This window comes from Ictalurus furcatus, chromosome 10, assembly GCF_023375685.1.
Source record: "Ictalurus furcatus strain D&B chromosome 10, Billie_1.0, whole genome shotgun sequence".
NCBI classification, from domain to species: Eukaryota; Metazoa; Chordata; class Actinopteri; order Siluriformes; family Ictaluridae; genus Ictalurus; species Ictalurus furcatus.
Window position 1 is genome coordinate 18,361,008 of NC_071264.1, and position 15,858 is coordinate 18,376,865.

The 15,858-nt window shown below is 39.1% G+C and overlaps 1 protein-coding gene across 13 annotated transcripts in view; it reads right to left on the minus strand.

Annotated features, from left to right (window-relative positions):
* LOC128613365 (unconventional myosin-IXb) overlaps window positions 1-15,858 on the minus strand; it is a 68,257-nt gene that overhangs the window by 22,189 nt on the left and 30,210 nt on the right. For 10 of the 13 annotated variants that reach the window (XM_053634055.1, XM_053634057.1, XM_053634054.1 and 7 more), the window contains exons 3-17: window positions 14,948-15,042; window positions 12,613-12,675; window positions 12,208-12,307; window positions 11,155-11,255; window positions 9,254-9,383; window positions 8,813-8,902; window positions 8,470-8,586; window positions 7,046-7,180; window positions 6,788-6,909; window positions 6,376-6,517; window positions 5,320-5,515; window positions 4,983-5,058; window positions 4,491-4,583; window positions 2,076-2,189; window positions 498-537 (exon numbers count right to left, since the gene is read on the minus strand). In XM_053634055.1, coding sequence (XP_053490030.1) covers window positions 498-537; window positions 2,076-2,189; window positions 4,491-4,583; window positions 4,983-5,058; window positions 5,320-5,515; window positions 6,376-6,517; window positions 6,788-6,909; window positions 7,046-7,180; window positions 8,470-8,586; window positions 8,813-8,902; window positions 9,254-9,383; window positions 11,155-11,255; window positions 12,208-12,307; window positions 12,613-12,675; window positions 14,948-15,042 — 1,614 coding nt within the window. The remainder of the gene's footprint in view (window positions 1-497; window positions 538-2,075; window positions 2,190-4,490; window positions 4,584-4,982; window positions 5,059-5,319; window positions 5,516-6,375; window positions 6,518-6,787; window positions 6,910-7,045; window positions 7,181-8,469; window positions 8,587-8,812; window positions 8,903-9,253; window positions 9,384-11,154; window positions 11,256-12,207; window positions 12,308-12,612; window positions 12,676-14,947; window positions 15,043-15,858) is intronic. The other 3 variants (XM_053634058.1, XM_053634059.1, XM_053634060.1) reach the window with 3 other exon arrangements.

Sequence of the window (15,858 nt, forward strand, 5' to 3'; positions counted from 1 at the left end):
CATGCCCAAGAGGGTTAAGGCAGTTCTGGAAAATAATGGTGGCCACACAAAATATTGACACTTTGGGCCCAGTTTAGACATTTTCACTTAGGGGTGTACTCACTTTTGTTGCCAGCGGTTTAGACATTAACGGCTGTGTGTTGAGTTATTTTCAGGAGACAGCAAATTTACACTGTTACACAAGCTGTACACTCACTACTTTACATTGTAGTAAAGTGCCATTTCTTCAGTGTTGATACATGAAAAGATATAATCAAATATTTACAAAAATGTGAGGGGTGTACTCACTTTTGTGAGATACTGTGTGTGTGTATGTGTATATATATATATATATATATATATATATATATATATATATATATATATATATATATATATATATATATATATATATATATATAAAAATAATATACACACACAAACACATTTATATAAATAAAAAAAGTAATAATAATAATAATAATACAAAAAAAAAACGAGCAGTGACTCGACTTTACCTTCGGAATCAGCTGCTTGTGCTTGGTGTTCTTGTTCTTCCTGTAAATGATGAATAGAGTGCTTGAGCATGTGGTGGGACCGGGCTGAGGGGGTTAGTACGTCGTTATTGTGAGTCATGCACTGGCAAGAGTGATTAAAGGTGGCATTTAAAGCAGAGTGAATGAGAGAGGAGGAGGAGAATGATAAAGGAATGAGAAGAGAAAATGATGGATCATCTCTTTTCTCTTGAAGACAAATGTGATACTATTTTGCTGCATCATTTTAAAAAAATGCTTGATTGTAAAGAGAGAGGATTCACGTTTAATGCACCTTGACTATTTCAGCTATTAGGGGTTTAACAACTCACTATTAATGTGTATTCCTGGGCCACTGTACGGTTGGTATTGGAGTTACTTAAAACTTTTTGACACTAATAAAATGACACTAGAATACAGAGTGAACTTATCCTCTACAGTCAGGAGAAATAAATATTCAGACACTTTTGGCTTTGTTATTTGAGGCCTTGCATGGTGATGAATAAATCACCTGATCTGAATCCCATTAAAATCTTATGGAGGATTTTGAAACTGCATGTCCATCAGAGGGACCCCCATAACCTTGAAGAATTGAAAATTACTTGCCAAGAGAAATGGGCCAACACTGAACAACAATGCTGCGGGAAAAAAAAAAAAAAAAAAGGAAAGGAAAAAGGGTAATTATTTCTTATAATTGCTAACAGTGGGTTTGCAACAAAGTACTAATTTGAATTTGTGGTGCCAGAATCAATTAAAATTTTAAACACACGTTTATGAACATACTTTTTTGTTCACATTTATAAGCAAGTCAAGTGTGTAAATTTTGAAGTGGACATATGCACTGGAAGTATATTAAATAACAAAAGCAGAAGTGTCCAAAAACGTATTTTCCCCCTCACTGTATCCACTACATCTGGGTATGTGTGATAACTACTGAGAAAATAACCAAATCCTGTTCAGAACTCAATTCATTTGCATGTGGGTTGAATGAACAGAAAGCTCTGTGCGTCTAATAAATAGCCAAAGTTGTATTGTACACATTGAAATTATACTCATGAAATAAATCTGTACTGAGAGGAGTCCAGGGAATTAATCTTTTTTTTTTTACTATGACTAAAAAAAAAAAAAAAAAAAAAAAAAAAAAAAAAAAGGTTCAAGAACCCCTGCTTTAGAGAAAAGCAGGTTCGTTTAGCTAGATCATGCAGCAGGTTAGCAACTGAGCCTAGCAGTTATGTCACATAAGGGGGGGGGGGGGGGGGGTATTTGTAAGCTAGAACACAAACAAGCACGGCAGGCAAAAACAGTTCAAGAGAGCCTAATGAAGCTTAGCTCAAGGCTCGTAAATGCTGCATTCTTCTACCTGGCGCAGCTGGGCACAAATTAGTCCCAAACATGTTAGGAGGGCCTATTAAAGCAGCACGGGTTCAGGAGCATTCACTATAAATCTGACTTTTACAATTTAAGTCAACTCTAAGCTTAGCCAAGAAAAGAATGTCATTCGCTATAAGATATGAGACTAGGGTCAGGGGTCAACATTTACGGGGTCTCTCTGGACCGACTCACTGAAGAAGGTGGCGTGGGAAGCGCAGGCGACCCCACGACTGAAGCAGCTTACGTGGGTCTTCGCCATCCAACTGCAAGTCCTTAATGGAGCTGATAATTTGGGCATGCATGTCGCTGATTCACATTTAGAGATGGGAAGGTGTAGATGGAATGAGGTAGGGTGTGGTAAAAAGGACAGAAACCCAACAGTTAATGATGCACCTCTGGAAAGGAAAGGTTCCTCCACCAAATACACCAAAGGGCACACAGTCTGCATATATTACATCTCTCTCACACACACACACACAATGGTAGTAGATGGAGAACCACAGGAAGCTTGAATTCTAAAATCACAACCACAACGGTGCCATGAAGGCTCACCATCGTGTCCTGCTTGCCTGTGACTCACATCTGCAACCACAACGTTGAACTCGGGGCTCTTAATCAGGTGCATGGTTGTGCTGTTACAAAACCATGCCATTGTGAGTGCAGGGGAAAAACAGTGACGTGAGGAAGTCCATGCAGGTGCAAATCTCATGATACTGGCGTTAACTGGTGCTGTTTGATTGCCTCCATGTGGTCCATGCACTTATAAAACCTACCACACAGCTCAGGAGGTCAAACAGGATGTGCTGGCAGAGGAGGCTACGGGACATCACCTTGATAAACCACTAGCCTGTTTTTATTCACTAATATTGTCTTTACTAACGACATAAAAAGGAGGCCAGGGTTAAGACTCTGTGCTTTTAATTGACTGCTATCCCACAATTGAATTAGACTTTAAAAACGTGCATTACCATAAATATCATGGGTTTAGTTTACTAACCAATAGACTACAGTGAGAAACTGGATTGCTTATTAACAGAGCATGCATTAACTTCAAGAGAGAGGGGGAAAAAAAAAAAAAAAAAAAGAGAGGCTGGTGAGGGAATTACTGTTTACAGTTGCTGTAACATAAGTGAGAACAGGAATTAACTTGTTTCATGGATGCTCCACAACATTACACGTAACTATAGATGGATAAAAAGTATATCGTAAAAGTTTGCAAATCGCAGTGATATAAGAGGAAGACGACACTCGAGGACATGCTGTAGGAAAATAATCAGCTCTGCGGTGGTAACAGTAACTCTGCTTCATTATACCACTCGGTCGTTGATCAATTTCCTACAACAGCATAGACCACCGTGTTCCAATGTTCTTCTGCCATTTCTCCAACCAAAGCAAGCAGAAAACTTGATAAAGAAACTATTCTTAAAATTTGTGCACTTGTTTGCTGTCGTTCTGATTCACAGTAGCACCATGTGCTCCTCTTATAGCAATGAAACCACACAACAGATTCAAGTTTACACAAATGTTTTACTCTTACAGTTGCAATCAACATTATTCAAAAAAACCCACTGCAAATCAGGTTTATTGACAATTTACAGACTTTCAGCTGTTTGCTATGAACAAATCAAACAAAAATAATTTAAATAATTAAAAACACAACAAATGCTTCAAGTGGTTTCCCCAAATCCAACTGAAAATGCAACTTATAATAACTTCTCCAGTCTCAAAATTATTCAACCCCTTCATGGCAAGCATCTTCAGTATTTAGTAGAGCACGCTTTTGCTGTTCTGACCTGCTGCAAACGAGATGCGAAGCCAGACACCAGCTTCTGGCAGCGTTCCTGAGGAATCTTAGCCCATTCCTCATGAGCAACGTCCTCCAGTTCAGTAATATTCTTGAGTTTGCGTGCTGCAACCCCTAACCCTCACTGGAGGGTTTTTCACAACATACCTTCTAAGAAATCTGGTTGCAGCTGTTGATGGCTTCCTTTTCCTGCCCCTAGCCAGTTCAGGTATTTCATGTGTTCCAGCTCAAGCACACCTGGTGCAACTAATGAAGCCCTCGATTAGTTACATCAGGTGTGCGGAGACAACAGCGGTTTTACATATTTGTGCTGTTGTGAGGGATATTATTAAGGGGGTTGAATAAATTTGAGACTGGAGGTCATTATAAGTTGCAATTTCAGTTGAATTTGGGGAAACCACTTAAAGTATTCGTTGTGTTGAACTATTTCAATTACTTTTGTAGGACAGCTGAAAGTCTGTAAACTTTGACAATAAACCTGATTTGCAATGGGAGTTGAATAATTTTGATAGCAACAGTATATGTAGCTGTGCACTCAGAGGCTTGTGTAGAATTTATCTGGCCCTGTGCTCTCACGGTTTGTACAAGTCATCAATAACAACGAAAAAGCCGAGCCTTATTCGGGCAAAGTATTTAGCATCATTATTCACTCGACAGAATATATTTGGTGCATCTGTAATAAAGATAGATTAAGCTTCATTGAAATAGTAAGACTAGCACAAATAGCTCCATGTCCCAGTCCTTCCCACTGCAGCCAGCTCCTCCTGACAGACCCCCAGCTGTGCTATATCTCCTCCACTTACTTTTTACTCTCATAACTAGCAAAGATGTCCTCAAAAGCCTCTAGGGGGCGCTCCTCTGAGAGATCAAAAGAGAAATCGAGCATAGAAGCCTGGCTGTAAAGGAGAAACACAGAATGGACTCAGGGAGGTAGATCTGTGACCAATGTATTCTTCTAACCCACAGGAGGAAGAAAAATGGAGTCAGACAGGAAACACCAGGAGAAGCACTGAAGGCAATAAACAATACATTAGCATCTTAACATCATCGATTTGGCATCATAATATAAAATGTAAAGTACATATATGAGTGGGGGAAAAAAAAGAAGAAAAAAAAGGGAGCTATGTTGGGGTAGACTTGTGAGAACCTGCCTGTAGTGCGCCTCCGGGAGGTGAGACAGGTCATATGATCACACACAAAAAGCAAAGGACAGGAAGAGATCAAGTTCCTCACAGCACTTCCTGCTTTCTCTTTCTCTCGTCTTTATCCATAGATAATCTTAGTTTAAGCCTTACCGATACATCCTTTCGATGGGCGTGTTGGACCTCTGCAGCTCTCCCAGTGGAACTCTTGAAACTGGTCTAACCACACCTGCATGGAAAAACACACAAATATATGCCACATGCAAGAAACAGTTGATTTCTATTGAAACAAATTCAAGACTCGCCGAATTCCTGACTCAAACAATACCTCCTTCTGTTTATTTTGTTCTCAGTCTGTTCGTTTTAATCGTCTCAAATCCAGACGTGCGTCACACACCACACTCTTTAAATGTACAGGCTAAAAATAAACCTTGGATTTTTCGCACTAATCTGCTTCTGATCTTAAAAAGCTAAACTCTACAGGACGTACCAGAAGTTTTGGCGGCCCAGAGGCGTCCGGCTTCGTTGAAGGCAGCAAGGGCACGGATGGCGGCACGGAGGATGCCCCAGCGGAACATGGCCACCGGGTCCATCCCGATCAGCTGGCGCACGTAGGCCCGATCGCTGCTGCGCAACAGGGCCACGATGTCCGGCCGCATGTGGTCCGTATTCTTCTCCCGGAAATCCTGCCAGGATTCGAATATACGAATTGACAAACATGCCAGGGTGGAACAAGTAGATGAGTACAAAAGCTGGAAAATACTGGCTATTTTGTCCAAGAACTAACATGGGGGAATGGTGTAAAGGAAAATGATCAATAAGTTACTATTACCACCTGAAGTTGATTGTTCCTGTACAACAGCGTGACCCGAAGTATTTTATTTCTCTTACACCACAACATTATGCCAAGAATTACAATTATTAATTTATTGATAACAAATGACAAGCAATAATTTTTATCCATTTGTAGTTTCACTGAATGTCGTGGAACGTCAACAAATAAAGCTATCACTTATCGTCCCCTTACCAGCCTCTACTTTTTCTCTCTCTTGAAGTTAATAATAATAAAAAAGCACAGCTCTTCATGTTACTGAGGAACTGCAAAGAGTTAAAAACTCTGGAGACTCCTTCCTTATATATAGAAAACTGATGATTACACACATATTTAATCTCTTTATGTGGTGCATCTGCTGTACAAGCTCCTGGGAATGAGCTGTTACGATTAAATAAATAAATAAATACATACATACATAAAAAAGATAACAGAAAATAAACCTGTGATTTGTAGCCGCATTCATGCCAGAGCTGCTGTTATAGAAATTTCTCAACATCCCATGGCAGTCAACCCTAGTGGACCATTTTTTTTTATTACCAACATTATTATTATTTGTTATACTATGCACGCATGTACCATCAACACAACTAAATTCTATGATATTGAAACACTAAAAATCATCTAAGAAGGAAAGATGCTCACAATTACAGCAACACTGAGCGGCATTCAAGTACCAGACATTTTAAAGGCTATATTAGTTGTGGATGTTACCTTGATCTGGTACTTGACCTTCCCAGCAAAATGGCGGATGACGAAGGCAGGCTCCATCACAGGCGTGGGCACAAAGTAGTGGTTTCTCTCGTGCTGCTGCTTAAATTTGGCCAGCAAGGTTATATCTGTGGCATGGGGAAAACTGCAGAGACAAAAATAAGAGAAGTACACCAAAAACAGACACACAAATGAGAAATGCAGAGAAAAATATCTTTCTCTAAAGTAAAGAGCATGCAACATGGCTTGTATGTGCAGTTTATAGTATAACATGTTAATAACAGGGGTGGACTAATAAGTAGCCCTGTCACCTGGGACAAAATTTCATGTCCAGGCTATTTTTTTTTTTTCAATTCGTATTTGTCCACCTCTGAGTAAGCAAGACAGAGATGGTGGTTTGATATCCTAGTCTTACTTGCTCTCCTCGTCCAGTAAATAGAGGAGTCCGGTAGGTTTCTTGTTGATGAGGTGAATGCAGCCCACGTTATCAGTGTAGTCGATGTTGTGCCACGTGATGCCCTCGGCCTGATACTCCTCCTGCCCATGCAAAACACAACCAAAATGACTAAATATACCAGACTTGTCATACATGGAACAGAGCTCAATTATGAGCAGCACAGAACTCAAAAATCACACCCAAGTGTTGGTGTTAAAAGATGGCGTGTGGTCTGACCTGCTCCAGCGTGAAGATGTGCTGGTTAAAGTAATATTGCAGCTGTTCATTAGCGTAGTTAATGCAGAACTGCTCGAAGCTGTTGGTCTCAAAGTCCTCAAAGCCAAAGATGTCCAGAACGCCTATGGACAAACACTGCGAGCAGAAAATAGATATAAAAGAATAGGGTCAAATGTATGAGCAAGCATTCGGAAGCATACTGAAGTCCTCTGGTCGCAAGAAATATTAATGCAGATTGAGAATTTATGAATAATTATTAGTGCTGATTTGATATTTTAATCACAACACTGAAAATTACCCTTCTATCTCATTATTATTATTATTATTATTTTTAGTAGCAGTAGTAGTGATGATGATAGTAGTACTACTATAATTTTTAGAGGCACAATTTTTTTTCAGTTATTTTTCCTACCATATGTGGCAAATCATCTACTGGATACGAATTTCTAGTAGTACTTACACCTATTCAGTCCATCAATGGTGAAGGATTTGCATTTATGTTCTATTCCTCAGGAAAAAGTTAAATTTGGACTAAAATTGTGGGGTTTTCCCCCATTCTAGAATATGCTGAGACACCTTTATATAAATGTCTTATATATATATATATATATATATATATATATATATATATATATATATATATATATATATATATATATATTAAAAATTATATATATATATATATATATATATATATATATATATATATATATATATATATATATATATATATATATATTAATTAAAATAAAAATGTTTAAAAAAAAAAAAAAACCCACATGTGCACACACATTAGATTAGAAGCCAGTTTGGCAAACACTGCTGTAAAACATCTTTACGCTATGAACAAAGGCTTGTATAATGATCAACATACGCTCTCCAACCATTTTAATTTATTTGACGTGAACTTTAACAGAAGCTCTTGACCTTCATGCTTTTATACTCTGAACCACTGCCACATGTTTGGGTGATTGAATAATTACAGGAATGAGCAGGTTTACAAGTGTTCCTATTATTATTTTATTATATTGTTATATTTTATTTGTTATATGTTAAAATAAACGCATATTACATAATTGATTTCAAAGCTTCATATAATTAAAAAAAAACCAATACATCAGGTGGGGAGGCAAAGCACCATCTTGTCTAGAGTGGCAAAATGCCTGAGGCAGGGCTGCTCATGCACTACAGCCAGAACCAGTCCCACTCATGCACCCTTTGCTGCAGATTAAGCCCAAACGGTACAGTTATATCTACAGTATTTACTTCTTTGAATGAAGGGGGGGAAAAAACCCCCACCACATCTTACAACCAAAGTTTTTACATTATTACAGTTACTGTGAAAGCCCTAGCTATAATGAGTCATTTTATCCACTGAAAAAAAAACTTCCAGTCTAATGGAGAACAGTGTAACAACATCTCACCGGAACAGATTCCTCCATGTCCTTCTTATTGAGCAGCGCATGATTGATGCGCAGGACAATCCAATCGAACAGGGCACTGTACAGAGACTTAGCCATGGAGTCTCGTGCTGTGATCGCCTGAGGAGGAAACAAAAACTGTTAGCAAGTAATCTGCGAGGGTTTTCGGTCATGCAGTTCCCTCTGAATCTCTCACTAAGGTACATAATCTGCTTTTGTATTTTTATGAGGAATAAAGCACTGAGAGAGTGAAGTCCATCAATTGAGTGGCTTTACATGCTTAAAAAAACAAGCTATTTTTTTCCCCATAAAGAGTATGTGACATTGAAGACATGACCTGCTGTACCTCACTATGGCTGTAGGGAAGGATCAGCTTATCATTGACGGTAACCGTTTTCCTCTTTGTTAGCGCCTCGACTAGCAGCTCTTCTTTGACCTGCAACACACACACACACTTCAGAACTATTCAGAACTTCCTGAAACTTCGGATGTAAACTGTTAGATTGCATCAACTGTGTGAACTGATGCATTAAAGAACACTCTGGTAATTGCAAAGAGGAAAAAATTCCTGAGAAGAGGAACTTAAACTAAGACCAAATTTTAAAAAAAACAAAACATTTAAACAAAAAAAGGTTGTTTCTTTGTGGACGCAACATGATACTCTTTTTTTTGCTTGTACAACATTGTTACAAGTAGTAATACTGCCATCATGATTACATATTTCTGCTTAATCCTAATCAAATTTAAACTTAAAGAGGAATTCCTATAACGGATTCTCGCTGTTTACCTTGAGAAGTTCTGAGAGGTTAGTGAGCACCTCAGGTGGTCCCACCTCCAGTCCCTCGTCCCTGCCTGTGGCTTTCTTGCTGTAGGTGACGTTGCCCAGGTACAAAATGGCCGATAAAACCGAGAATATCCTGAAAGAGTCATTAAACATAATTACACCACAGTGTTATGATGTTCTCAATTCAGACTGGTCTGAAGGTGTTGATTAATTTTCTAACATTAGGTCTGACAGTAGTGCAACTGCAATCAGTGGCTTACATTAACGTGCGCGTTATAACGCACTGTTATTACAGCAACAGCTCAATAACAGGGACTTGTACAGCAGACACTACAAAAACTAAAATCATTCAACTACAATATAAAATAAACATGTAGCAGTTGATATGGTGTTATTTCCATTAAAGATGTGTTTAACATTTATGGAAGGAGTCTCCAGTTTCAGTGCTTTGTAACAGTCAGAGGTAAAGCTGTAACAAAGTTTTCTGACTCTTCAGCACAGAGGAGTTTACACTCTGTTGGTTCTCTGTCAAATTAAAAGCTGCATTTTTTGTCTTATTAACTTGACGAAAGAGAAAAGAAAGAAAGGCTGGTGAGGGAATGGATGTTTAAAGCCGCTACTAATGTGAGTGAGAACAGTAACTACTCAAATGTATCTAAGGGATAAAAAGGCACATTTCATTCTTAAATAAACAAAAAGTAAACATTCTAATTGTTGACAAATTGCTGCGGTATAAGAAGAATAAATCCCTTAAAAGAGAACAATAACTCTGTTCTCACACATCACCTTATTGTTGATTATTTTCCTATAACTGCACAATGCTGAGTGTTTTATTCCTTACATAATTCACTCTGGTTCAGATATGTACATCCTCTTTAGCCAACATAAACTATGAATCAACATGTGCAGGGTGTGAGCAACAAACTGTATGAGCTACTTAAAGCAGTGACTCAATGCTGCTCAGCTCCACAGTCATTTGTTTACTTCTGAAGGAACGCTTAAAGCAAATAAGCTTAAAGGAAGTGTTCCACCCGGTCCAAATGCCAAGACGTACATGATGTCCAGAATTTGCTCCTCTAATTTGGCACTGGACCTACACGGTTAATACAGCTAACAAATCTCCAATTCGAACCATATTCAGGTCTACATGGACATCACCAAGCCACACTGTTGTGGTTCAGGACACAGTAGGACTCCCTGTACTCTATAAACAAACTTCACCATGTAGCTGAAATCTGGGAAATGAGTGTCTGTACTCGTTACAGGGGTCATACAGCGGTTTCAAACTAATTGTACTACATTTGTTTTGAAGGAGTGCACTGGGCATTCACAGAATGTTGTCTCATTTTCCAACCAGGGACATTTTTACCCTTTCTGGGCAGCACAAATTATTATTCCACCGTTCAGACAAGTAATATAAGTTAAGTGCATGCCTCAGAAGGTTATCCTGGAGATTTCATTTTGTGCTGTCTTTATCCCAGATGACAGTGACCGTCTTTGCTGAACCAAAATGTAAGGTCCCGTTCCTCCTGTAATCCTAACTGTAATCCCTAACCCACAAGTTGCTCTATAAAACTGAACACCACCACACTGTCCCACACTCTGGACTTTTGGTTAGATTCAGCCCAGATAGGAGGAGCTGAATCGGAACCAAGGTCACCCCCTGGACTTTTGGTTCTGCAGTGAGGGATACAAAAAATAAAAACGTAACAACTAATTTCAGTCACTATCGGAAAACTCCGATAGTACTTCAGAACCTAAAATTGCTTCCACAACATTTAATGCAACTATAAACGAATAAAAATGCAACATGTAATTCAATAATAAATCAAAGTTGTAATTGCTGTGGTAAAAGAGGAATAAAAACCTTTCGGGACGAGCTGTTACAAGATTATTATACTCACTGTTTCTTGGTGGCAGGAAGGAAGCCCACCATCTCCATGGCCTGCTGCAGGCGCTCAAAGTCGTGCCGAAGGTCGTCTGCATCCTCTATGGTAAAGTTTTGCTGTTGGAAATGAGAAAAAGAAACACAGCAGGTTCTGGACTAACTGTGGTGAAAATCCATAGTGACATCCTTCACATTAAGAGCAGGATTAGAACAACTAGATTAATATTAGTGAAGGTTGGCTAATCAGGTAGAACGGTAACAGGAGATTTTTTATTTGAATTCTGATGAGTACACAGAGATGCGTACTGTAGCAGGCTCTCTGGTTCAGAAGGACGGCCTTACACTTTCTCCTGTTTATGCTAGCTGATCATTAAGAAGACAGAATCTAGCACTCTCCTCTGAACATGTTCAGCTGAATTAAGAGACTGCACAAGCAGCCAGGACGTGACGACTGACTTTACAGGACGCACGTTAGCCCTGAAATCCCAGATTGGTATAAGAGAATGGCTAGAACTCTTTCCGCCCTGACTAGAGGTCAGGGTTTCTCAACATTTTTCGGAAAAACGTTTGCGTATGTTTAGTAAATATAACCTGCAACTATTTGTAAATATTATAAACACATTACCGCTGTACCTGATCACATAATGGTTGTTAATCCAATAGTCTTTTCACTTCTATGCTCTGCGGCAGTTAGAACTTTCACAAAGTTTGGATTATCACAGATGATGCAGTGTGTTTGCTGCTGCAGAAGAGTTGCAGCAGTTATCTCCCATGTGCTGTTTATACAGCATGAATACTGTTAACATTGCTTACTTTCATTTTAAACAGCCCTTGTAAGAAGACAGTGTTGGACACAGCCCTGCTGTGATCTAACTGGAGGGGAAAAAAAAACAAAAAAAAAACCCTGCGACCCCATCCGTGTCTCACACGACCGAAATGCTTTTACGAAATGATTAATACATAAAGCAATAGAAATACAGTATCATTGCGTAGTGCATCACTTTACACCACGTCAGTTACATAAACACCATTCTGAAAGACTATAAAGCCCATTTTAACCCGTGCTCACCTGCTTGAGGTAGCTGTAGTTCTCTGGCTGCAGGAGCTTGTACTCCTTGCGTTCCTCCTCAGAAGCTCCCACGAGCAGGTAATAAAACACATGGTAGTTTCTACGTGTGAGACAAAATGGCAGGTCATAATAGCGAGATAAGCACATTCTGGCTCCGATTTAATCAGCTGTGTTTATATTACACCCATTAGGAATTGTTTTTCCAAACTACTATGGGAATCTCACCTAGTTCTCACATTCTATAAATTAGCTCAACACTGATACAGATGGATGCTTAAAAAACAGCAAAAAACACCACAAAAAAAACTAGCATGATACTTGTAAAATAAAATAATAAAAAAAAGAAAGCTTTGAAGCTAGGTTATATAAAGGATTAAATGGTATGAACACAGGCCATTTATTTACCTTTCATTCTTTTCTCTGGACACCAAGCGGGATTTCTCCAGCAGGTACTTCTCGACCACTGCCCTAAAAAAGCAGAGAACCAGTGATTTACATAATCCTTGTCTTCCTTGCTGCATGTGGTGATTGATTATGAATCAGGCCTGCTGGCTGTCAATTGTCAATAGGAGTCAAGGGTGCGAGAGCCTTTTGGTCAATGGCACAGTTAAGGCAGATGGCCTGAACAATAGTGCAAACCAAACAAAGACTCAAGTCGAAGTGATGCGAACATGAGGTCCAGAGCAACGCTATTCTAACACAGAGACCCGAAATAAAGAGCTACACTGATTATTCAAGTGCAGAGATGATCAGTGAGCATATAAGAATAAACAGGAAAACATTTGACATGGTTGTAAGTCATATTTAGAGATCTACAAGCCTCAGAATAAGTGATGCAAAACGCATACTGTATAAATAAAAACAAACAAACCAACAACAACAAAAACCACAGTCTCAGGCTATAACAAAAGCAACAGACTTACTGAGTGCTCATCAATGGAGTGGGGATGACTGCATGGGGCTGCATTCAGCCAAAGAACAATGAAGTGCGTGAAAGCATCCTCTCAAGCTGCCAGCTTTGTTATCGGTTTTATTGAGCCTCCTTGGTTGCCGTACCCGTACTGGTACAGCCCTGCTTTTGTTTGGCGCTGAGCACGTGCGCCGCACACAGCGCCAGCTGCGCATGATGTTGGTCCAACCGAGACTTTTTGACAAAAGACTCGGAAATGAAAAAAGAAATGAGACAAAAGCGCCCGTTTCACCCAGAGTGACCCGTTTTTCCTTCTGCAATAAAAGCAGCTTGTACCGAGTCTGAAATTGGATCTAATCTCTGTCTGACTCTATGCAAGTGTGTTTAATTATCGCTGTCTCTGTTCAGATGGAAAAAACAAGAGTGCGGCAGCAGAAAGCCCAAAAAAAGAAACCACTAGTGACTAAAAAAGAATGAGCAATTCTGTTGACTTTGGCAAAGGCTTCCCGTTTAATGGTTACATCAATACGGTTTTGTGAGTTCACCTCTAAAATATTGCTTATTGGTATCTGATACATTGACAAAGTGATCATTAGAACTGTGCCATGCGTCGGTTAACTGAGTCACAGCTGTTTCATGCAAATCACAGTAAGACACCGGCATTCCCACACATGATCGTAGCTGAACTTTTAAACATACTGGTCAATGTGTTACGCTGTCTTTAAATCCTTCCCGGAAGTTCCTGCGTACGAACTGTGATTACAACATGGTGTGTGTTTAAGTGGTTTTGGTCACAATGTATGGACCGGACCGCATGAAGAAACAAATAGACAGCATGAGAAAATGGTTCCCCTTTTTTTTTTTTTCATTTTTGTATCATCAACAAGAAGTTTATTTTTGCCTTGAAGAACTGAACAATTAACACCACTCATTGTTGGTGTCGCGTTTATATCGGTAACCGTCGTTGACACTTTTTTTGTCGTTATCGACACGCCTAGAAAGAGTTCCTGAATTGTAATTATAAAATTGTAGTGGCAGTTAAGTGCGCACACACATAATGATATTTCCGCCAGGATATAAAGGCAGCGATATCCTGTGTTACTACCATTTATTGTACCTAGCACTGTGTGCCGTTCAGACATCATGCCTAGCCTAGGGGACACCAAAAAAAAAGAATCTTATGGTCATAAAGAGCAAAGGTGATGCAATGAGCATGACACGTTTTCAAAGTTTTTTTTTTGACCCTTAAGAAACACAAGGGTTGATCTTAATGAAATCTCCTACTGCGCATGAACCTATTCACACATTCTGATGTGTACTATGACCTTTCTAAGAGCTGAATCAAGTTTAAGCTGTAAAGGAGCTGATTTATAAATTCTCACAATCATGAGTAGAAGATGCGGTGATTGTCCTAATACTGTCTAAAACAAAGACCAGAACATTACTGCTATCATACGGATGTTATCAGAAAGATGAAACACGGCACCGTTGGTTCAATCTAAGCGGAACCATCACCACTGCAGAGTCTAGGACAGTTCCTTATTTCTAGTCATGCACATTCTCATAGGGTTGAGAGAGGAAATGACACATGATTTTGCTCTGACGTGCATAATAACCACACATGCGCTGCAAAACCATCTTTTCCCATGCTGTTCTGCTTCATGTGTTGTGAGCCAGTGTAGAGTTTAGTTCTGACCTTAATTGAACACATCTGGCTCGAATACACAGATGCTGAAGAATTAGACAGAGTGCTTAACTGAACATGAGTGAATGTGCTGCTATTGACTTCACACATTTGAACACACTGCAAAACAGATTCGACAAACTCACCCCCTGACTACGCCGCTCTCCAAGTAGTTGACTTGTATGAACTTCCCGAAGCGGCTGGAGTTGTTGTTGTGGGCGGTCTTTGCGTTGCCAAATGCCTAAACAAACAGATGTAAGGGTGTGTGAGAAAAAGGAGTGGATCATATTTCTAGGAAAATACTGTGCAAGGAGAATAAGCCCGTTCACATTTCTGTCAATTTCAGAGATTATGAGAACCTTTATTTATTTTTAAACACAGTCCTCGGTATCGAGTGATATCCGCTACATACATGCTCTCAGTACCTGAGGTGATTCTTTGCACATTTCCACTATTAAGCTATGCAGAAAATGAGAGGATTTGGTGGAAAAATTATGCTCAACCAGACCAATTGTGACCAATCAGATTCAAGATTTCCACAAACACTTAACATACCTGTCAGAATAAATATGAAATACCTTGAACACCATAACGTTTTTTTTTTTAAATCAACAACAGTAACAATGAAAGCTAGTCAAAGCCACAGAGTGTGGGAAATGATTACCCTAAAAATAAACCACAAAAATAAGCGAGAAACACTTAATGTTCTAATCAAGATCGTCTGTGCTACTGGGAAAGGGCAGATAGGGAGATTCACACAAGATATTATCTTCTTTAATCTTTTTCTGCTAATTAAATCTCACCTGTTATGTGTACAAATGTTTCTTTTTGCATCACAGGGTGTTAATTGTTTACTAATCAAGGAGTAAACAACATGTCAGAAATAAAAACTCATTTAAAAAAGGTCATAAAATGAGATGACTTCAAAAGACTAAACAGCATACAGGCATGTTAAAATGTGGCTTTAAATCGGGTTTCCTGCTTATGCACCAAGCAGCACAAAGTTTCGCAAGAGTCCTCGTTAATTCACAGCCAATCATCAAAATAAAATAAACAA